The 22,810-nt window shown below is 38.0% G+C and overlaps 1 protein-coding gene across 8 annotated transcripts in view; it reads left to right on the top strand.

The window, feature by feature from the left end:
* STAG2 (STAG2 cohesin complex component) overlaps nucleotides 1-13,847 on the top strand; it is a 139,282-nt gene extending 125,435 nt beyond the window's left edge. For 7 of the 8 annotated variants that reach the window (XM_081793149.1, XM_081793146.1, XM_081793151.1 and 4 more), the window contains 5 exons: nucleotides 2,223-2,412; nucleotides 2,503-2,613; nucleotides 5,626-5,752; nucleotides 7,126-7,203; nucleotides 11,919-13,847. In XM_081793149.1, coding sequence (XP_081649275.1) covers nucleotides 2,223-2,412; nucleotides 2,503-2,613; nucleotides 5,626-5,752; nucleotides 7,126-7,203; nucleotides 11,919-11,942 — 530 coding nt within the window. In that variant the 3' untranslated portion in view covers nucleotides 11,943-13,847. The remainder of the gene's footprint in view (nucleotides 1-2,222; nucleotides 2,413-2,502; nucleotides 2,614-5,625; nucleotides 5,753-7,125; nucleotides 7,204-11,918) is intronic. The other variant, XM_081793153.1, reaches the window with a different exon arrangement.
* The last annotated feature ends 8,963 nt before the right edge of the window (nucleotides 13,848-22,810 follow it).

Here is a 22,810-nt window from a genome sequence, read left to right as displayed (position 1 = left end):
GGTTCATAATGGGCCTGGGGACTTTTTCCCTCTCCTTCGTAACCTTTAAACAAATTAGTGGAGTTGCCAAAGTTTGTTCCGGTTATTGCTGAATAACAAACTACCCCAAAACTTAGGACATATAAGGGACATGGTGTCTGTCTGATGCTTCAGCTAGGAAGACTCAAAGACTGGTGACAAATCCTATGGAGGCACCGTCACTTATAGATAGTATCTGGTGCTAGCTATCACCTTGGACTTTAACTGTCTTGTCTGCCAGAACACCTACGTGTGACCTCTCCATGTGGCTGTTTGGCTTTCTCACAGTATGTGACTGGGCTCTAAGAGCAAGTGTCTGAGGAGACACAGGAAGTAGAAGCTGCCAGTTTTTTAAGGCCAGAGACTGGCATAGCATATTCTGTTGACCAGGCATATTCCACCATATTCTCTTGACCAAGCAGTCAGAGCCCAGCTTCAAGGGGATGGAACATAAATCTTCCACCTCTTAATGTGAGGAGTGTCAAAGATTTGGGGGCCATATTTTCTAATTGCCACATAATTCTTCAGCCATCGTCAGGTATATAGTGTTCAGTACTTGATTGTCTGTGGATTAATGGTTGTATCTTTTGTCCAGTAATAGAAATGCATGAACTTACAACTGGTACCCTTAGATCTAGACTTGGTTGGTTATATAGTTCCAATGTCTTGGTCTGTGGGAAAATCTCTTGTACAGCGTTCCTGACCAGTTAAAATAGGGTTAGTGGTTTATAGGAAGTTAAAATAATTTTTTTAAGTAGAAAAATTATCCAATTAAAAGATGATATATCCTGCATATCACTACAAGTTTTTCTCATCTGAACAAATAGTAGTTAACAGCTTAATGCCAAGCCATCAGATGTCTCCTTTTCTATAGACTACATGGAGCACAAATGAATTGGTATTTATATAACATCTTGAGGGTAGATGATCAAACCAGATAGTTCAACTTTTACAGAAAGAGTCAATACTCTTTAACAGATTTTTGGAGAAAGCCATAGAAATTGGGGCATTAGTAGTTTGGAAGGATGACTACTGATAGATTGTCCAGATCAGTGCAATTTTGAAGAGAGAATTGGTGCCTGACACAGTAGAACTTAAGGTGTCATGTAATTATATTGCAGATTGTGAAATTTTACATCTAATCTATCTGTTACTCGGGCATTAGCTACTAGTACATTTTTCTTTCCACTCTTTTCTTAAAAACACCTCTGTATGCACATGTGTAATTTTCTAATAAAACCGTTTTCCTACAAATTCCTGTTCAGTCCGTCCTCAAGTGCTACAATTTCACCTCCCAAATCAGTGATTTAAAAAAAAATTACTATGAATTCAGTAACACTTGCATGTGAATTTGTCTTTTATTAATCATGGCAGCATCTACAGATTTGAAATCAAATAGCTTTTGCAGGTGTGAAATCTGGTGTTGTTAGTCCAGTATATGGATTTGTGCTCCCCTTGGAGTTGGCGAGCATCCTATAAACTAGGAATCATTCTTCCATTGTCTCCGTTTCTCTTCCCACCTAGCCTCCTAACTAGCTCGTGTGCTCACTAGTCCTCGTGTTCCTCAGTCTGCCTTCTACACTGCTACCACATACTTTGATTAAGACACGTAACTGAACCACGTTGCTTCCCTTCCATAAAACTTCAGTGGTCATTCCTGTCACCTTAGCACAGCTTGTAAGACTTGCTGCAAATTGGTTCCTGCCTCTTTATCCAGCCTTACCTTTTGCCACTTGCCCTAGGAGTACCAAACTCTTAGTCCGAACCATATGAAATTGCCGTTTTTGCAGGTCAAAACCTGCTGAGTGTCAGCAAGTTAGTATGGTTCAGTCATTGTAGTTTCGTGCCTCAGTGTTTTTGTGTTTTTGTTTATGTTCTTCCCCCTGCCTGGCAAATGTCACGGTTGACGCAGTATCTACTATAGTTAGAAGTCACTTTTGGGTAGTTGGCTCTGATCCTTTTCATTGCTCCCATTCCACCCGTGCTCCCCTCTCTTGTAGCACTTACACCGTGTTGTCATTGTGTGTGTTTTCTTTGTCTCCAAGGACAGGGACTGCACTTTACATACCTTGGTGTATCCCCCTGTTTCAAGCACTAGCATGGGGAAAACAGCCAGTTATTTGTTGAACTGAACAGGTTATGTGAGACATTTCGTTCGTCAAAATTAGTTACTGAACTTTATTGCCATCAATTTTCTCATTTAGCTGAAGAAAGCAGTAGTAGTGACAGTATGTGGTTAAGCAGAGAACAAACACTGCACACCCCAGTTATGATGCAGACACCACAACTCACCTCAACGATTATGAGAGAGCCCAAAAGATTACGACCTGAGGATAGCTTCATGAGCGTCTATCCAATGCAGACTGAACATCATCAAACTCCTCTTGATTATAAGTAAGTACATTTGATTATTTTCTGTACTATAACTTTATTAATTATATAGAAAAAAGTTAAGTTAAAAGAAGAATAAAATTCTCCTTGAAGCACGCAGGTAACATGGATGTTAGCTCAAAGACAACACGAGGAAGCAAGGCAACAGCAGGAGAGAGCAGCAATGAGCTATGTTAAACTGCGAACTAATCTCCAGCATGCCATGTAAGTGAGAGTGCCTTATTGTCTGAGTCTAGGAAGTTCACTAATTCATTTTCACATATTTTAATGTGTGCCTTACCTAAAAATTTCAGCAAACTCTAGAGTAAGCTGAAATAATCAAGGAACTAAAAATTGGTCTTTCCAACAGAAGAAAACTTCCAAAGTTAAATATTCACTAGTTAGCTAAAGGACCAATCTTAGGTTGATCTGTTGGAAAAGGTTAAATTTGAATCCTTGTTTATTTTGGTACACAGAATTATAGCTTAAAAATTCAATTTTGTTACATCTTAATTGATTCCCCAGCTTAGTTCAGGCCCTCATCCCTCATCTGAACCATTGTATTAGCTTTCTGACTTGTTTCTTTCCCTCAAATCTCCCATTTATCCTCTCACCAGACTCCTCCCCTCACTCCCCCCCACCACTCCATCATTCAACTACCATCAAAAATGACTATTGTAGAATAAGAATCTGGTCATGTAACTCTTTGACTTAAAACCTTTCCATGGCTCCCCATTGCCTACAGGATAAAGTCCAAACTCCTTAGCTCATGGCATGCAAGATCTTTCAAAACATATGCCCCCTGCCTACATACTAGTATGATACCCCCCATTCCTTGGCAGGTGGTAAAAGCACTGTGAAAGAATAAGCTCGGGTGTCACCTTAAGTGAAGCTGTGGTCATCTGTGCTCCCATAGCACTCTGTGTATTCATATTTCTTACAGCACTTACCACATTGTACTGTAATTGTTTATGAATTTGTCCCTTTCTCTAGACTGTGAGCTCCTTAAGGGCAGGGACCACTTTCATTGCCTGTTGGTGCTTGGCACATAAAAAGTGCTAAGCAAATGTTCGTTGAATGAATAAATGTCCAATGCAAAAAAAAAAAAATTGTAGTATAACTTTTAAATACTTTGTTTTTACTGGAATCTGTATGAGGGTTTTATGAATCTTTATTAGCTTTGGCTCCAGAAGAAATGGCAGAAAATCAGTCTTTAGATGATTGGTACAAAGGGAAGATCTGATGATTCTGATTATTTAAGTTTTGAGTTTGAAAGTTTTGTATTTGTAACATAATGCGGTATATGTTTTAATACTGGGAGACAGTAATTGTTACCTTCTTTTTAAAATTCGTGTTTCGTTTCATTTTGTTTTTAAATGATGAGAACTTCACCTGTTTTTCTTGAGAAGTGATCACTTATCACATGCTTGGTAACCTATTAGAATTCACCTTAGTTATGGCCTTAGGAACCTCTACAGTTACGTACACTCTATCACATGTATAGATTCTGATCCTGACTTGGCTGATAGGGTCATCATCTATACTATGACTTGGTTCTGCCCTCTGTTCTCTTTTCCCGTGGCCACATTCCCCTTAATATGTTCTTGTTTCATGCTGGATTCAACAGCTAATTTCCTAGCTTCCAACCAGTCACCAGTTCAGACATTCTGGAATTCTACCGTACAGTCATTTGGTCCTTATCTCTCCCCCTGAAAGTTTTCTGCCAGTCTCTAAGATCTTCCGTAGCAGCTCATTACTCAGTGCCATTTATCATTATTCTTTTATTTGAAGTTTGTTTTAATTCCTGTTGAACTTCCCCAGCTGACTGTAAGAGATTATCTCATTTAAATAATTATTACCATAGGAGTCTTTTGGTTGTTGTGCCATAAGTAGTCTGTTGCCTGAAACTTTAAAATATTTTTGTTTTACAATGATTTCTCTGTAATGGCATCTGCTCTACAACTGGAAATACTTCCAAATTATCTCTTTGTTTTTTTTTATAGTTTATATCACATGTATCTTCCTTATACTCCAAATGAGATGCACAATGGATTTCTGGTTTTCTATAATATGGTTCACATATTTCCTTCACAGTCGCCTTTACCAGATAAAATAAAATTGTCATTTAACTGTCCAGAACTCTTAGAAAATAGGAACCATTGTCAACATATTTGTCCAGGTAGCCTGGATGAGACATCATGCCTTGCTATCTTTATATTATTTTTAAAGACTCAACATAAGTTGTGTAAATTGTAAGTGAATAATTGATTTTGGTGGTGGTGGGAATTTTTAAATGAGTGAGAAAAGAAGGAAATACTGGCCAAACTGGGGAACTACTTGCCTTCAGTTTTGCTATTATGTTGACTCCTCTATGTTGGTCTGGGCTAATTTGTGAACTTGACATTTGAGTTTATTCCTTGTGATTATGTGATAACATACAGAATTTTTGGTCTTAAGTTTTTATTTTACTTTTCTATATATGTCTTAGTTTTGATTTTTGTAGGACAGAGAATCCAAGTTTTGGCATAAATGTTACTTATTTCTTCCTGAAGCAGAATTAATCTCTTCTTTCAGTAATCTTTTATAGCCCTTGGTACATGATTCTCTTGCAATATTTGCCACATTTTGTTACAATTAATTATTTCTGTTTTCCTATAGTAGACTGTGAGCTCCTTGAGGGCAGGAACCATGTCTTATTTCTCCTTTTTTGTTTTGCTTGCATCCATAGGCTATAAAAGAAGCCTGACATGTAGTAGGCACTATGTGAATGAATGAGTGAGTGCCTGGTACAAATTAAGTACTGAGTGAATTCGAGTGAGTGATGGGTAAAGTTACTGTATATTAGTGAAAATATCTGTGTTCTGAAAATGTCATTTCTATGGTCTCTGTTTTATATTTGTTTATTAATTTGTACCCTGCCTACTTTCACAAAGGATTTGAGGTATCTTGTCTGTTCCCATGTGGGAAATTCTCATTGGACTTTTATATGGGATATCAGAACTATCAAGCTAAATGTATTGAAGTAATGTAGAATAAACAACTCCTTAGCATTTTTAGACCAGTGAACATTGGGGTTTTGACATCATTGATGACATGATCAATGCCTAATCATTTTCCCTGACCTTTAATTCCATCATTTTCCATTACACTTCAATATAGAGAGCTACATAGTTGCTGCCAGCATATTAATAGTCACAACATTGGTTCAGATCTTGACCTTGTTTTATATTTCTCTAGTCGGCGTGGTACAAGCCTAATGGAAGATGATGAAGAGCCAATTGTTGAAGATGTTATGATGTCCTCAGAAGGGAGGATTGAAGATCTTAACGAGGGAATGGATTTTGACACCATGGATATAGACTTGGTAAGAAACTTAATGATTTCTGTATGATTTTCATTTAATATCCTTTGGAAATTAAGTTGGAATTAGAGGAAATGCCTGCCATGAAAAGTAAGTTTTGGAGAAAGATTAAATAAAATAGTTGCTAGGTGTTTAGGTGTATGAGAAGGGACTGGGGAGAGGGTGAGGTTGATGAGGCTGTTAACTCTTAGTTTAAGATGGCAGATTTTCAGATTAATTTAAGAATGTATCGATTTAAAGACTACATTTTGCTTACTATTATACTAAGTATCATATCACCTTATCATTTTCCACTTACTTGCCATTATCAAAACAATACATTAGTAATTTGATACTACCCTGGTATTGAGACTTAAACTTGGAAATTAAATACATATATAAGGATATATTCTTTATTATATCATATGTGATTAGGGCTTTATCATACATAAAATGCTTCTGCATATTTCATCTTGCCACATACCTCATTCAGCTTTGTGAGGTAGGCTGGGAGGATTGAGGATATTGAAACTTAAGGCAATTAGCCCATCCAAGGAGACGAAACTAAGAAACAATAATGCTGAGACTTAATAAACTAGGTCTTCTGATTCTATTTCTTAGTATACTATGCTGTGTTCTCCTTCAAAGGAAGAAATCAGTTAACACGGGTTCTCTTCAGAGTTGGGTAATGCGGCGTCTTTAAAGGAAAATGATTTGAGGGGTGCCTGGGTGGTTCTGATGGTTAAGCATCCGACTCTTGATTTCAGCTCAGGTCATGATCTCACAGTTTGTGAGATAGAGTCTGCACTGTCAGTGCAGAGGGTGCTTGGGATTTTCTCCCTCTCCCTCGCTCTCTGCCCCTCCCCCGCTCTCTCTCTCTTCTAAATAAATAATAAAAAATAATAGTAAAGGAAAATGATTTGAGAGAGGCATTTTTTAAAAGTAAAACAAGGGGCGCCTGGGTGGCTCCGTCGGTTAAGCGTCCGACTTCGGCTCAGGTCACAGTCTCGCGGTCCGTGAGTTCGAGCCCCGCGTCGGGCTCTGTGCTGACAGCTCAGAGCCTGGATCCTGTGTCTCCTGCTCTCTCTGACCCTCCCCCGTTCATGCTCTGTCTCTCTCTGTCTCAAAAATAAATAAACGTTAAAAAAAAAAAAAATAAAAGTAAAACAAAAAAAGTAAGTTTTCTAGCTTTCATCTTTCAGAATAATTGTGAATGATTTGCTTTTGTATTTTTATGCATTCTGTAGTTTTAACATACAGTAGTTAAAATATTGTAACGTACACTTGCAATTATATATGTCATGTGAGCACTTAACGATAATTTCAATATTTTCAGCTGCTATCTGGTTTATAGATAGAGTGATTGTCAACTCTCTTCCTTTTCTTTTTTTCCTTAGCCACCATCAAAGAACAGACGAGAAAGAACAGAACTGAAACCTGATTTCTTTGATCCAGCTTCAATTATGGATGAATCAGTACGTTCAATTTAAATGTACCCCAGGATTGCAAAATCAAAAGTACAGGCAATCCCTAAGTTTGAGATTGAAGAGCTGGGACAGCACGTTGAAAATGGATAAAAACAATTGGACAGGAGAAATAGAGGCAGACAGAAGGGATTTCAGGAGGAAGGGGGGTTGGTGATACAGTGGTGGGACAGATTTGAAAGTATCCTTGAATCCTTGGCCAGCTGGGACTTAAGTATTATGTTCAGGAATTTGGACTCTTTCTGTAGGCTTGAGTTACCCATCCAAGGATGTTGAATGAGGGAATGGCATGATCAGAATTGTGTTTCAGAAATATTTCCTTGGCATTTATGGATGGATAGGATGAATGAGAAACCATAATCATAATATGAAGACATAGTAAGACATAGAACTTGAATAAACTTTGATAATAAAGAGAAGGGGAAAGAGACTGGTTATTGTTAGGTATTCTCACTGTGTCTTAAGTACCTCTCATATTTGTCCCCACTGCCATATCGTCCCCAACAGTGCCTTGGTACAAGTCTACTTCAGTTTTTACTTGGCCTATTGCAAGTAGCCTTTAGACTGATCTTGCTGCCACTGCACTCCTTTATATTTCTTTTGTGGTCACCTTCCTAAAATGCAAATCTGGTTCTCCCCCTCATAACTTCAGGGCTTTCATTGATTTTTTTTTCCCCCCATTAAGAAAAAATTTTGGATCCTCAGCATGACAAACAAAAATTTTGGGGTTCTTGCTCCCTCAACAACTTAACCTTGACTTTTTCCTTACATGTATCCTGCTCTCCAGCCATACCAAGTCTTATAGTTCCTCCCATACACGCCATGCTCTTTCATGACACCATGACTTTGTATAAGCTTTTCTCTCTGCCAGAATTGCCCCTGTCCTTTTTCTCCTAGTGAATTCATCCTTTAATAGTTCTGACATTACCTATGAAGTTTTTGCTGACCCCTCCAGATAAATGCCTTTTTTTTTTTTTTTTGGCTCTTGTACCACTTTGTGTACATTTTTAATTTGGTAATTACCACACCTGTGTAGTGAAATAGGATATTACATTTCACTCAGTAGGCCTAACGCCAGGCAGTGATGATTTTATTCATTTTGAGTTCTGCCCAGCATAATAGGTGTTTAGTTTTGTCAAATGAATAAATCTGTTAAGTCCCCTTCCATCTCATTTTTTATCGTCTACCCATTTTTGCTCCTTCCTCCTAACCCTTACTACCGCAGGCGACCGTCCTCTGAGTCCTGCCTTCTGTGCCCCAATTTCTGCTGTTCTCTCCTAGCCCTTCCTCACCTGATAATCTGCTTCAGATAGTTCTTGGGAAAATTTTAACAAACTAACTCACACCAACATAGTAGATCAATAAGGCCAGTTACCTGAGTCAGGACACACCGTCACAGAGCAGCAGGTATAGGAATCTTTGGATAAGCCACCTCAATGTCCTTTAAATCAGTGTTTCTTGTCTCTGGTGCACATATGAATCATCTGGAGATCTTATTCACCTGTAGATCTGCTTCAGTTGGTCTGCAGTGTGGCCTGAGATTCTGCATCTCACAAGTGCTGTTGATGCTTCTGCTGACCATACTTTCGATAGCACAAGTGAGCTAGGCCTACCTATAAGTCTATAGTTTCAAGTGCATTTTGAAGTGTATGGTTCCCTGATAATCCAGGGATATGTATCTTCAGTTAAATAAAATGTGAAGGTGGTGACTGTGATGAGGACTAAAAGAATCTTTTCAAGCAGTTATAATGAAATGCATTAACCTAACAATTTATTGGGCTGGACCTTGGTGCTAAAATGAGTTCGATGTTCTCACCTGCCCTCCAGGAGTTTGTATTCTAGTTCACAGTGACTATCCCTTTGAAGTGAAAGGGACAGAAGCTAGTATTTGAGAGCATAATGTGCCTGATGCTGTGCTAGGCATGATTTAGATGGATTCTCTCAGCTACCGTGTGAGAAAGGTGGTAGGACCTCATTTTTACACTCAAGCAAATTTGGGACTGAAGAAATGGTTCATCGGCTTGTTCAGTTTTACAACTCTAGTGCCAGAGTAGTAATTTGATGAGAGTTCCTTTTGATTTAAAAAATCTCATGCTGTCTCTGCTGTTGTACTTTCCAGAACTAAAATCAGACATCATTTAGAAGAAACACCAAGAACATAATTTAGAAATTGGAATGATTAACTGTAGTCGATAAGGGCAGTTAGAGATCTCTTATTTTTTCATGTGTTCACCTCAAGTGAGCCTAAAGGTTTGCAAAAAGGTGTTCTTCACTTGAGATTACTAAAATAATGAAACAGCAATGTAAACCATACGTATATATTTTTGGCAACTTATAGAGAAACTACAAGCTGAGTGAAGCCAGATAGGAACCTAATAATTACTTGTTACTTATAGGATTTTTTTTGGCATTCTCATGTCTTGTTGAATAGGTAATGTTATAACTAAGAGGATAGTAGTTGAGCTGTTTGCACTAAAATTAGGAAAATGAGCACATGCATCTGTTTCTGTAGTTTTATAGTGTTACCACATGATGGCAGCAGTCACATAACTGAGTGGCCAGTAATCTTTCAAGGTTCAGTTATCTTTGACCATATAAATGTATGTATATTTATATATATGTTTAAGTTAATATATGTATTAAGTTGATACTAATTTATTTTAAAATATACATTAAACTTTACCTCATATTGTCTCAACAATAACTTAAGAAATAGAATAATAGAAATTTTTAAATGTAAAAATCTGTGTTTGCCTTTATACAATAGCTTACATCTGTTTTTAACTCAAGCCTGTGATAAGTGAGTCATCAAAACAATAGTAAAATTGAGACTTAAATCCTTATACCCAGTTCTAAGATTCTCTTCTTCTACGTAAAATAATGAAAATATCCTACATAGATGCTTTATTACTAAATACATCCTAAACAGTCTTTTGTACCATGATAGTCACAAGATTCAGAAGTGGTAGCATCAGAACTGAGCAGCTCGGTTTGGGTTGCATATACACAAAATTTTGCACTTATGGTTTAGTGAGTTGTATGTCTGGAAGCAGTGTTGGTTTATTTCATTGTGCCAGTAGTCGCTCTCTGCTACTAGTGGGTCATTATTGCCACGACACACTAAAGCTTGCTGTTTATACTTTTTAAATATATGCTTAAGTGTTTATTAATGTTAACATCAGAAACAGATGTTTGTTAGCACAAAAAGAGAATAAGTGTCATTGGTGTCATTCTTCTATGTTAAGATTCTCATATTAGAATTATCTGTAGTATAAAATTGGTAAAAGAAGTGTTCAGTCTAATGGAGCTAACTTTGTGTTCTTATAGAAGAATCTACTTACAACCTAATCTGTGCAAAAGCAAAAAAATAAAATGTTCACATGATTTCTAGTTAGGCGTTCTGGAAAGAACGTGAGTTCATCTTCATGCCATACTCTACACTAAGAGTTGCTAGTAAGATTTATCCTTCAATTCATCAGACATTTCCTTACCCAAAGTCACAGAGTATTATGGCTAGAAGGGACCTTTAAACATCATGTAGGCTTCTTCGGTGGAAATACCCTAACCACCCGAACTCTGACTCTAGCCAAAAAAGGAGAATCCTAAACTTTATTGGAGGGTCGGGGGGAATAAGGGGTGAGCAGTGGTGGTGGTTTTGGTGAATGACAGGTAAGAAGTGGGGTGTATTTTATCCTCTTTGTTCACGTTACTGGGAATTCCAAATACCTTACTTGATAATTCGTTATAAGGAGGCTGCAGTCAGATAGATACTTGTTTCCCGGTCTGGAAACACTCACTTCCTTCAAGTGAGCACTGAACAAGTACTGAGTTCAGTAACTTTTTTAAAAATGATTTTTCATTTACAAGTAAGAACCCTGTAATCCCAATCTTAGCTCGTTATAGTATTTAAAAATACTCCTTAATTGTCCTAGTAAATGCTGGAATTTTAGTAGAATAGCCTAACTTTTAGTATATGTAGCTAAAAAGTTATGTCTTGTTTTTGTTTGATGAACAAGAGAGAGTTGGCTCCATTCATCATATGCTTTTACTTTTTTCAGTTAGTGACAAGTAATGATTAGATTTTACCTTTCTTTTCCCAACTGGAATGGTATAAAAAAAGCATCAGTGTAAGTTACTTTGCCCAAATTTCACATTACTTATTAAAATTTGTAGTTCTGTTCATTGACTCGGACTAGATTTTCTGGATTTTCTACATACTTGTATTCTTCTTGGATATTTTTAGTCCGTGTGTTCAGATGCCTTTTTAAAAGCAATACCCACTTCACAGTGCAAATACCAAGTCTGCAAGACATTCTTAAGCTCTTTCCAATGAGCCTGTGCCAGAAGTATATGTAAAGAAGCACATTCATTTGTCCATTCAACAAATGTTGAGTGCCTGTGTTCAGGGCATTATCTAGGCATCAACGGTGTGAATAAACCTATAAATGAGACATGGTCCCTGCTCTTAGTTATATGTGTGAGGTAAGTAGCATCTTGAGTAGGCCTGATGTTGTTACTTCATTACATATTTATGGTCGTTTCAATTTTAGAATTAAAGATCTGAAGGGAGGGGAATTTTTCAAAGTGGTTTTATTAGCATATTATTAAACTTAGTATTATCATTTATTAATGTAACATATACAGATCTGTTTTACAAAGAAATGAATGACAATTTTAACAAGATTTTTTTTCTTCTCTCTCATTAGGTTCTTGGGGTGTCAATGTTTTAATACCAGTACACAATTAAATCTGTGGTGAAGTCATTTTCTAAGTGGAAGAGGAAGTTTTAAAATAAAGTGTGGTAGATACAGTGAAATTCTGTACAGATTTTTCTCTAAGGAGAATATGACATGCTTACGCTTACCAAGATCAAGTGCATTGAGGGGCAGTTTTGTTTGCCTGAAGAAAGTAAAGGACAAGTAAACAATTTGATGATAAGCTACAGTTTTTCTTAGAAAGTAAATATTTTATTTATGCGCTGTTAGTTGGCTTTTGAATCAATTATTTCATGCTTTTTTTAAAGAAAATATAACAATCTAAAGAGGCATTTGGTACAGACATGAATCCTCTCACATTTATTTACTGGGTGTACTAAGTAATGATGACCTCTGCTGGATTTCTGTTTACATCCAAGAAACAAAGTTAAGGATGAATTTATTCCCCTGCCCTGAAATTATAGGATAGAATTGTTTTTAGCATTCTAAATTTAAATGCTTAAAACATCAATCAACAAAGCTTTCTTTTAAATATTGTAATTGTGGAGAAAAGTAAACTTATAAGCAGAACTTTTACAATTTTTTCATCTAAAATGTATTTTAAGATATTTTTAAAATCCAAGAGCTTCTCTATACTTTTCAGAAATATCCAGATGCAGTGAACTGCCAGAAGGTAACCAGTCTCAAACATGCTTATCCCATTATCAGCCCTGAAAGTTTGCTTGTCCTTTAAGATAAAAATGTAATGTTGTGATATTCCTTCCAGTAGTGCCACTGTATTTTGTCTCCAAATAAAAGAAGCTTATTGTAGTATGTTTGCAGAAAAATTCTAAACAAAAATTATACAGCTTATTAGAGTGTGGGAATAGGGATCTAAATTTTAAATAAAATTATATATATATATAAATTGGTGCTGATTTTATAATTGCGCAGTTTGTTTAGTTTTTTCTTACTTTTAAATTCCAACTTAAAATTATGAGGTTTCAGAAATATATTGAAAGTTTAACAATGTTTAAAAATAGAAAAGCATGAGTGTTCATGCTTTAAAATGATTTTTAAATTTGTATTTTATATTGTTTTATCTATCTGTCTTTGCAAGCAGTCTTCAGGTTAAAGATACTTCTAACAGGTTACAGTACATTTCCTCTGTATGTAAATTAGATGGGATAATAGAATTCATAACCCATAATATTCTTTGAAAGCTAAGCTTTAAAACTTCATTTTATGTCCTTTCACAAATAAATTAGTTTAAAACAGAAAGTGGCTACTTGCCATTTTGACATCAACTCATTTTGCGAGGCTTAGGCAGCTAGACATCGTTTAAAACAAAATATTAACTTATATTACATGTATATCTATCTTTTGTCAGTCGTCTCTCAGTTCTTGAGGTATATTATTTTAATCATTCCATGCCTTAATATGCTTGCAATACGAGAATATCTTCAGATGGGTGAATACCAAAAGGCTTCCAGTTCTTAGAGTCAGAAATCAACAAGCATTGGGCTGTGGTAGCCAAAAACCATAGGTTAGCTAAAAGATCATGATACAGTACAATTGTTTTATTAAATCATGATTAATAACAAATGAAACCAGACTTGTCTAAACAGATTTTCCATCTACAAATATTGTTATGTGCAAAAAGTACTGCCTATGTTGTTTTTCACACCACTGCATTTACTAGAACTGCTGAGAGGACTGTATATATGATTTTAAACCTAAGTTGATTTTGTTTCTCACTCTTGAAAGGAGTACTTCTTTGTGAAAGCAGTTCTTACAGCTTTGTTTTCAACCAGCTAAAAATGTTTTATATATTACTCTAACCTGTTGTCCTCCACATTCTATTGTCCTAATTGTACTGTTTTCTGATTTGTATTTATGTCTTGAGACAGTAACTTTTTGAATAAAAATAAACCTACAGTATGTTGTATGTTTTATCTTTTATAATTAAAGGAGGAGGGTGGCTATAAATGGCTTAGAAAACATATCCATCATCACAGACTTTAACATGTGTCAGTGAGGTTAATTTATAGAGAACATTGCCATTTTATATTTTTAATAAATCATGTCTTTTTAAATGAGACTAAATCCCTAATTGGGTTATTACTTTAAAATAGAAACTTGTGACCATTGTTACTTTAATTTTTATTTGGTATGGGTTAAACGCTCTTTAAAATGTCTGCATTATTTATCCAGGATACATTCGAGTGAGTACTGTGTGCTAGGCATGTGTTAGAGATCTTAACAGTGAAGAAGATGGATAAGGTTCCTCCCTCCTAGATCTGGTGGGGTAAACAAAATAATTAAACTTAAAAGGAGTGCTAGGAAGGAAATTACCAGTGTGTGCTGAGCTAGAGAATGAGTGTGTGTGTGTGTGTATAACCTTTCTTAGACAAGGGACTCATGCTTAGAGGTGGGTGAAAGCCAACATTTGAAAAAGAATTTACTAATTGACTTAAAAAAAAAAAAGACTATGGTCTTTAACATGTTAAGATTTGCATTGTACTCTTTTTTTTAACTTTTTTTTTTTTTAAGTTTATTTTTGAGAGAGAGGGACACAGGGCACAAGCAGGAGAGCGGCAGAGAGAGGGAGACAGAATACAAAGCAGACTCCAGGCTCCGAGCTGTTAGCACGGAGCCCGATGTGGGGCTCAAACTCACAAACTGCGAGATCATGACCCCAGCTGAAGTCAGACGCTTAACCAACTGAGCCACCTAGGCCCCCCTGCATTGTACTCTTAACCGTTAGCACATTGGTTCGCCTGGTTTGTAGAGGATATTATGAAGACCAGTCTTCTGTCATTGGTGATTCAGAACTAAGCATATTAAATGATAGCTAATAGCTGGGGCACTGTTTTAAGTGGTTTTACATGCAGTAACTTTTTAAAATGTCGTGGCAGTAGGTGATACAAGTTGTCCCCCATCTTTCCTTCTCCCCCTTCCCCCACCTTTTTCTAAATCAGGAGGCAGGGAAGAAAATGAGGCACAGAGAAGTTAAAATACCTTGGGCAAGGCTATTATGTAGCTATATGAGGCTGTATAAGGCTAGTTAAGTGATGGAGTTGGCATTCACGTCCAGGCAGTCTGGCTGCATTCAGTCCCAAGAGCATTGAAACTACTTGATACATAAGGACAACCTAGATGATTGCATAAAGGTAAAATGGCACATGGTTCATTGTGCCATGGTGAAGAAATGGAGGATCTTTAAGGGGTCCAGCTGGCTATAGAACTGAGTGGTGCGAAGAAACATTGTCCTAAACATGCTACCCAGCTGACTTGTGTAAAGAGTATAAATTGAGCCTTGAGCCCATAAATACTTACTAGTTGATAGTCTTTAAAGTTGAAAGACTGGGAAAGAAGTGGATAACCCAGAAGAGAGGTCTTCAATATCCTGCCTCAAAGGGAACTTGTAAGGATTCACACGGATGAGTTCCAGGTCATATAGATGATTCTGGTAGCTGTAATCATTCAGCTGAAGAAAGTAAGCTAATCAAGTACAAGGTTTTTGGTAATGAGGAAACAAGGTGATGAAGTTCACTAAATGTCCCTTCAAGTCAACCGATCTTACCTATCTACTGTGTGCCTGGCCTTGTGTTAGTTGCTGAGCAAAGACCAGTAAGACAGACTTCCTTTTGAAGTTGTTTACAGTTCTGGGGGGCTGGGATGCATATGCAAAACTAATAAAATGAAGCACACTCAATGGTTTTATTGGGTGTTCTGGGACCCCAGAGGAAGGGCACTAGCTGTGGCTGTGCTGTGGGAGGAGTCTTCCTATATATAAAGTTGTCACTTGAGTTTCCCCTCCCCCATGTTTAAAATGCAAATTTTCGCACAAGCAATGCTGAACTTTACAGTGAACGTATTTTACTATACTTGCTTTACCACAAAGCCATCTATCAATACATCTCATTTTTAAAGTATATTTCAAAGTAAATTGCAAACGTGGGCCCACTTTTTAAATATTTAGCATGCTTATCATAGGACTTTAATATTTGTTTACCCTTTTTTCTTGTGTAAAATTCATATGTGATATAATACTGTATATATTTGCTGAGTTTTAACAAATGCATAACAGCCGTTTAACCCAATTCCCTATCAAAGATGATGAACATGGCCATCAATCCAGAAAGTTCCTCTATACTCCTTATCGATCAACCCCTGCTTCCATCCCTTCTAGAGGCAACAACTGTTTTCTTTCCACCATAGATCAAATTTGGTCATTCTAGAACTTGATATGAATGGAATTATACAATATGTGTTCTTTAAAAAAATGTTTTAACGCTTATATTTGAGGGAGAGAGAGAGAGTGCAAGCAGGGGAGGAGCAGAGAGAAGAGGGAGACACAGAATCCGAAGCAGGCTCCAGGATCTGAGCTGTCAGCACAGAGCCCGATGCGGGGCTCGAACCCACAGACCACAAGATGATGACCTGAGCCGAAGTCAGACGCTTAACCGACTGAGCCACCCAGGCACCCCATACAATATGTATTCTTTTTGTCCAAAGTTTCAGTATGTTTTTGAGATTTATCCATGTTGTATGTGTCAACAGTTTATCTGTTCAGTAGTTGATGGACATCTGGGTTGTTTCCACCTTTTGGCTGTTACAAATAAAGCTACTACTTGAGTTGAATTTTAAAAGGTGAGAGGTAAGCTAGGTGCAAGGGGATGACATGACCAAGGCTGAGAATTCTAGGCAAAGGCAACAGCATCAACAACTGTCATGGATGTAAGAACTATTAAGTAGCTGTTTAGGGTAGGTGGGACAACACTGGAAGATAGTTGGCCATCTGCTACCTCACATCAGCTCTAAAAATGAAAAAGTGTGTTCACAGCAAGTTTGGTAACTTAAGTATTACATGCAGTGCTCTCAGAACTGGCAAATATCCCAAGTAGTTGTAGTTGGGTGCTTTTATAATGAGTTTTGATAAATTGATTTGTTTATTGATATGGGTGTTTTATATGTTTTAGTCACATTAGGCCTTGTTGTACCATTGAGAAATAGAGTACTTTTCCTACAGTTCATCACTTGTGTAGTTGTATTAAAAATGAGCTGTGAATTCTTGAAAAGTGGGTTGCTCAGTTGAAGTCAGTTTGGGACTGATAGGGCAAACTAAAAGTGAAAGGTCAGCCACGGTAAGTTTACTATTTTTTTAAATCTTTTATTTTTGAGAGAGAGAGAGAGAGAGAGAGAGAGAGAGAGAGACAGGGTGCGAGTGGGGGAGGAACAGAGAGCGAGGGAGACACGGAATCCGAAGCAGTCTCCGGGATCCGAGCTGTCAGTACAGAGCCCGACGCAGGGCTCGAACTCACGAACCGTGAGATCATGACCTGAGCTGAAGTTGGATACTTAACCAACTGAACCACCCAGGCACCCCAAGTTTACTAATTGTTTTTGAATTTACCTCATTTACCCTCTGCCGTCTTAGGTGTGAGGAGTTTGCTCCAGTGAGTCTTTGGCAAGCTAGCTTTTAAATAATTTTACAGTACTTGTAAATTATAGGTAATTTTAATTTTTTTTAATGTTTCTTTTTGAGAGAGAGCGAGCACAAGCAGGGGAGGGGCAGAGAGAGAGAGAAGGAGACACTGAATCCGAAGCAGGCCCCAGGCTCCCAGCTGTCAGCACAGAGCCCGATGCGGGGCTCAAACTCACGAGCCATGAGATCATGACCAGAGCCAAAGTTGAACGTCCAACAGACTGAGCCACCCAGATGCTCCAATTATAGGTAATTTTAAAGAAATAGCCAGTATTTATTGGGTGTTCACTGTGTGCCAAACACTTCACGGTGCTTCAGTGATAGTTCTTGCTGTGAACTTATAGTTGATAGTATCCGCATTTCACAGGTAAATAGACTGGTGCACATGTTAAATCAACTTGCCTAAGAGCACATAACTCAAAAGTGATGGAGTCTAGATATGAACCCAGGTCATCTGACTTCACTGTCCATGCTCTTATCCATCTCCCTTCATCTTTGTGCTACCAAATGCACCTGCCTACTTGCCTCTGAATTTGTATATACTACGTTTCCTTTTCTTAGGGAGATAAGCTCTCCCTGTTTTTGAGACCCTGGATTCCCCTCTTGCCTCCCCTGCGTTCTTTATTTTCCCCTCAACTGGATCATTCCTAGAAACATACAAACATCTCCAATCTTCAAAACTAGGGGAAAAAACGTTCATTTCGCTAACCCTCTCCCTCTACTGCTCCATCTCTCTCTCTTCGCTGTCTGGATTCTTCTCCCGTTCTCTCTTCATTCCTCCCACTCCGTTGAAACTCTTCTGTGCCCTATTGACCTGCATTTTGCCAAGTTTTCTTACCAGTGTTCTCACTAACCTATCTATAGAATCTAGTTTCCTCCTCCAAATTACAGTCTGTCCTCTGCCCCAGGCTAACCCATTGATGGCAGGTTGAGTTTTGTGCCATTTTGGTGGAGTTATGGGGATGCCGGGTTTTTTTGTTTGTTTTTGGTTTTTTTTGGCTGCCATCTCCGGGAACTGACAGAGGGATGTTCCCATGGGACTTTCCCAAAGCCTGTGCAAGAGTAATTGAACTTGTAACTGCTATATTTAGTTCCCAGCCTCCATAGCTGTCAGGGTCTGTCTTATGCCACATGGAAATTTCCCTGTGATTTCCTGGCTTTCTGTGTTAGTGGAACAACCAATTTCATCATCTTCCCATCCTTTGCAAATGGCTTTGGTAGTGAGTTGAGAGAAGATTGGATGGATTAAGCTTGGAGCAGAGCATGGAACTCCATTTCATGCCTGCCAAAACCTGTTTGGGTCAGATTCACATTTTCCAATTCTAAATCCCTTGGGACCAGTGTCCTTTGTACAAGTTTTAGTATAAGTGTAGACACATTTAACCAGCCCTTCCATAGCATTTAAAGGTTTATCTGGCATGTTCTTAGGATTTTAGCACCTTCAAAGTCCTTTTATTAAGAATTATCTTCTTTGGGGGCGCCTGGGTGGCTCAATTAAGTGTCCGACTTCGGTTCAGGTCATGATCTCACGGTTCGTGGGTTCGAGCCTAGTGTCAGGCTCTGTGCTGACAGCTCAGAGCCTGGAGCCTGCTTCAGATTCTGTGTCTCCCTCTTTCTCTGCCCCTGCCCTGCTCATGCTCTGTCTCTGTCTGTCTCAGAAATAAACATTAAAAAAATAATAATTGTCTTCTTTGAGAGCCCCAGGGCCTCTATAGGCAGAAGGCTAAGCTATTGTAAAAGAAGACTTAATAGCAATTCAGTGACTTAATACATTTATTTATTTCTCCCTTTGGTAGCAATTCAGGATGACTCTTCCAACGACCCTTCCAAATTGGCAGGTGCCTTTTCTCTATATAGTTGTTGTAAGACACAGGCTAATGAAAAGCAACTCTGCCATCTTTAAAATTTTTTTATGTTTTATTTTTTATATTTGAGAGAGAGACAGCATGTAGGGGAGAGGCAGAGAGACAGAGACAGAATCTGAAGCAGGCTCCAGGCTCCGAGCTGTCAGCACAGAGCCCAATGCAGGGCTCGAACTCACGAACCGTGAGATCATGACCTGAGCCGAAGTCGGACGCTTAACCGACTGAGCCACCCAGGCACCCCACAACTCTGCCATCTTTAACACATGGCTTTCAAGGTTGTTTGGTCATCACCATTCTAGCCCACAGGAGGTGGGGAAAGATCATGGAGGAGTACATGTGGGAGTTTTCCCATGGGCCAGACCTGAAAGTGGCAGCCATTGGTTTTGTTCACATTCCATTGGAGAGAACTCTGTTATATGGCCACACCTAACTTGCAAGGAGCCTGGGAAAAGTAACTTAGTCATATGCCCAGAACGTAGGGAAGAATGGAGTTTAGCAGACCACTGGCAGTCTCTGCCTCAGTCTTCCCCCTTTTGCCATTCATGTGTATCCTTCTTGCCATTCTTAGGATGTACTTGCCCCCTCCCTCAAGGGAAACCACCCAAAGCCCTATCCCAGTTACTACATGCAGTTCAAAGTCCAGTATCTATGGGTTATGCTCAGTCTTCTCCATCAAGCCCACATATAGATAGATATCCTCTAACACCCAGTATAGAAATGTGAAGCATGGACAGAATGACCACAATCATTCACATTCAGAAAAGAGAAGGATGGAAACTGTAGCAGTCATTTGGTCCATAGCAAACCAGCTAGACAGAAATTGTGAAGACTTCCTACCCTGGCAGTGGAGGTCCTTTGGTCAGATTCTGGTTCTGCTCTCTGAGTGGGATTTCCTTATCTTCTGTCTTCCTTATCCTTCCTCTGGAAGTTTTTTCTTGTCCACCATCCTCCATGGCCACCTCTGAATTGGGCAATGCCAAATAGTTTATTTCGTTTGGAAGCATCCCTCTTTCAGGTATGTGATCTGTGTTAGTTGATGTAGAATACATTGCTGTTGCAAGACCCAACAGTGGCTTAGATGCAGTGATCTACATAAGAGAGGCTTTTTTCCCCCTTTACAGCCCAGGGTAGCTGGTCTAGGTTAGGGTGTTGCTCCTCTTCTATGTGGTTATCTGTGCTGATTGTAGGAAGTTCTGTAATTTTTTACAACTATTTTTTTTTCAACAAGCATAGCATTTACTAAAGTTCAATATTTACAGCTCTTTTTTTAGAAGTGTATTAAATGTTTTATTTTGAAGTAATGTTAGACTCATAGAAATGTTGCAGGAATTAGTACAAAGAAGTATTTAAAAAAAATTTTTTTTTCTAGTTTTGAGAGAGAGAGCGTGAGTGGGGGAGAGGGGCAGAGGAAGAGCGAGAAGCTTAAGCAGGCTCCCTGCTCAGCGCAGAGCCCAACGTGGGGCTGGATCCCACAACACTGCGATTGTGACCCGAGCTGAAATCAAGAGTCAGACGCTCAACCCACCAAGCCACCCAGGCACCCCAGTACAAAGAAGTCTCGCATGCCCTTTATCCAGATTCCTTAAGTGTTAGCATTTTGCCATATTTTATCATTCTCTTTCAACATACACACATTTCTTTTCTGAAAAGTTTGATTATGTTGAACACGGATGCCCCTTTAGCTCTAAGTAATGTATATTTCTTAAAATACAAGGATATTCACTTACATAACCACAATGCACTTAACAAAATCAGGAAACTAACGTTGACGTGACACTATGCTTTAACCTACAGACTTTATTCAATTTTTTCCTATTGTTCCACTCATGTTCTTTGTATCAAGAGAAGAAAAATATCTGATCCAGGAACTAATTCATGATGACATATTGCATTTAATTGTAATGTCTCTTTAGTCTCTTTTTATCCAGAAACATCCCTAGTCTTTGTCTTTTATGACATGGACATTTCTGAAGAGTACAGGCCAGTTATTTTATGGAATGTCCCTCAATTTGGGCTTGTCTAATATTTCCTCATGATCAGATAGATTCAGGCTATACACATTTAGTAGGAATTCTACAGAAATAATGTGCCCTCAGCGCATCATATCAGGAGGCACATGAGGTTGATTTGTCTCATTACAGGTGATTTTAACTTTGATTACTTGGTTGAGATGATGCTGGGTTTTCACCAGTGTAAGTTACTATTTTTTGCTTTGTAGTTAATAAGTATTTTGTGGGGAGGCTCTGTGAGTCTATGTAAACATTCTGTAACTCATCAACTTTCTTGCCTTAATCAATTATTACTATTTATTTATATCAGTATGGACTCAGGAATATCTTTTAATCTATGGTTGTAACTCATTAATAGCATTATTTATTTTGTTGATCAAATTATCACAGATTTGGCCAGTGGGAGTCCTTTCAAGCTGGCTCCTGTGTCTTTGATATGTTCTTTTTTTCCTTTTTTTTTTTTCATTTATCTTTTGATACATTCTTATCATTCTTTGATTATTTCATTACTTTTTGATAACAAGATATTCCAGGCTCCTTTTGTACTTTCCCTGCTAAGCCTTGGAATCAGCCATTTCCACAAAAAGCCCCAGTTCCTTTTATTAGAGAATAGTATTTCACTAAGTTCTTTATAGATTTTGGATACTAACCATTTATCCAATATGTCATTTGCACCATCTTCTCCCATTCCGTCGGTTGCCTTTTAGTTTTGTTGACTGTTTCCTTTACTGTACAGAAGCTTTTTATCTTGATGAGGTCCTAATAGTTCACTTTTGCTTTTATTTTCCTCCCTCCAGAGACATGTCTAGTAAGAAGTTGCTGTGGCGGAGGTCAAAGAGGTTGCTGCCTGTTTTCTCCTCTAGGATTTTGACAGTTTCCTGTCTCACATTTAGGTCTTTCATCTATTTTGAATTTATTTTTATGTATGGTGTAAGAAAGTGATCCAGTTTCATTCTTCTGCATGTTGCTGTTCATTTTTTTTCCAGCACTATTTGCTGAAGAGGCTATCTTTTTTCCATTGTTGGATGAGCAGTGGGTGTTACATGTAAATGATGAATCACTGGGTTTTACTCCTGAAACCAAAGCTACACTGTATATTAACTAACTTGAAGTTAAATAAATAGATTTTAAAAAGAGAGAGAGAATGGTATTTAGAAACCAGGATATGGGATCTACATGTATTCATTGGTACTGGATTGTGACGGCTTCTAGAGGCCATCTTAGATGACAGAGTTGGGAAATACCTGTATGTATACACATACATATGCATACTTCTATAGCTATACGAATGTTCTGTGTCACCCTCCTCCCCCACCACTGCCACCAGAGTGCGGTTATGTTATTCATTTGACATACAGCTAGGTTCATTTGCTTGTGTTTATATCGCATTTCTGGGTCCCCCTCAATCCTTATTGATTTTATTCATTTTTGAATATGTGAAATGTTATTTCCATGATTCCGAAAGACAAAACAGGGGTGCCTGGGTGGCTCAGTCAATTAAGTGTCTGACTCTTGATTTCAGCTTAGGTCATGATCTCA

Source organism: Panthera onca, chromosome X (assembly GCF_046562875.1).
Source record: "Panthera onca isolate mPanOnc1 chromosome X, mPanOnc1 haplotype 2, whole genome shotgun sequence".
Lineage (NCBI taxonomy): Eukaryota > Metazoa > Chordata > Mammalia > Carnivora > Felidae > Panthera > Panthera onca.
Note: the sequence above shows the minus strand (reverse complement) of the source record. Positions and strands in the feature narration are given on the sequence as shown.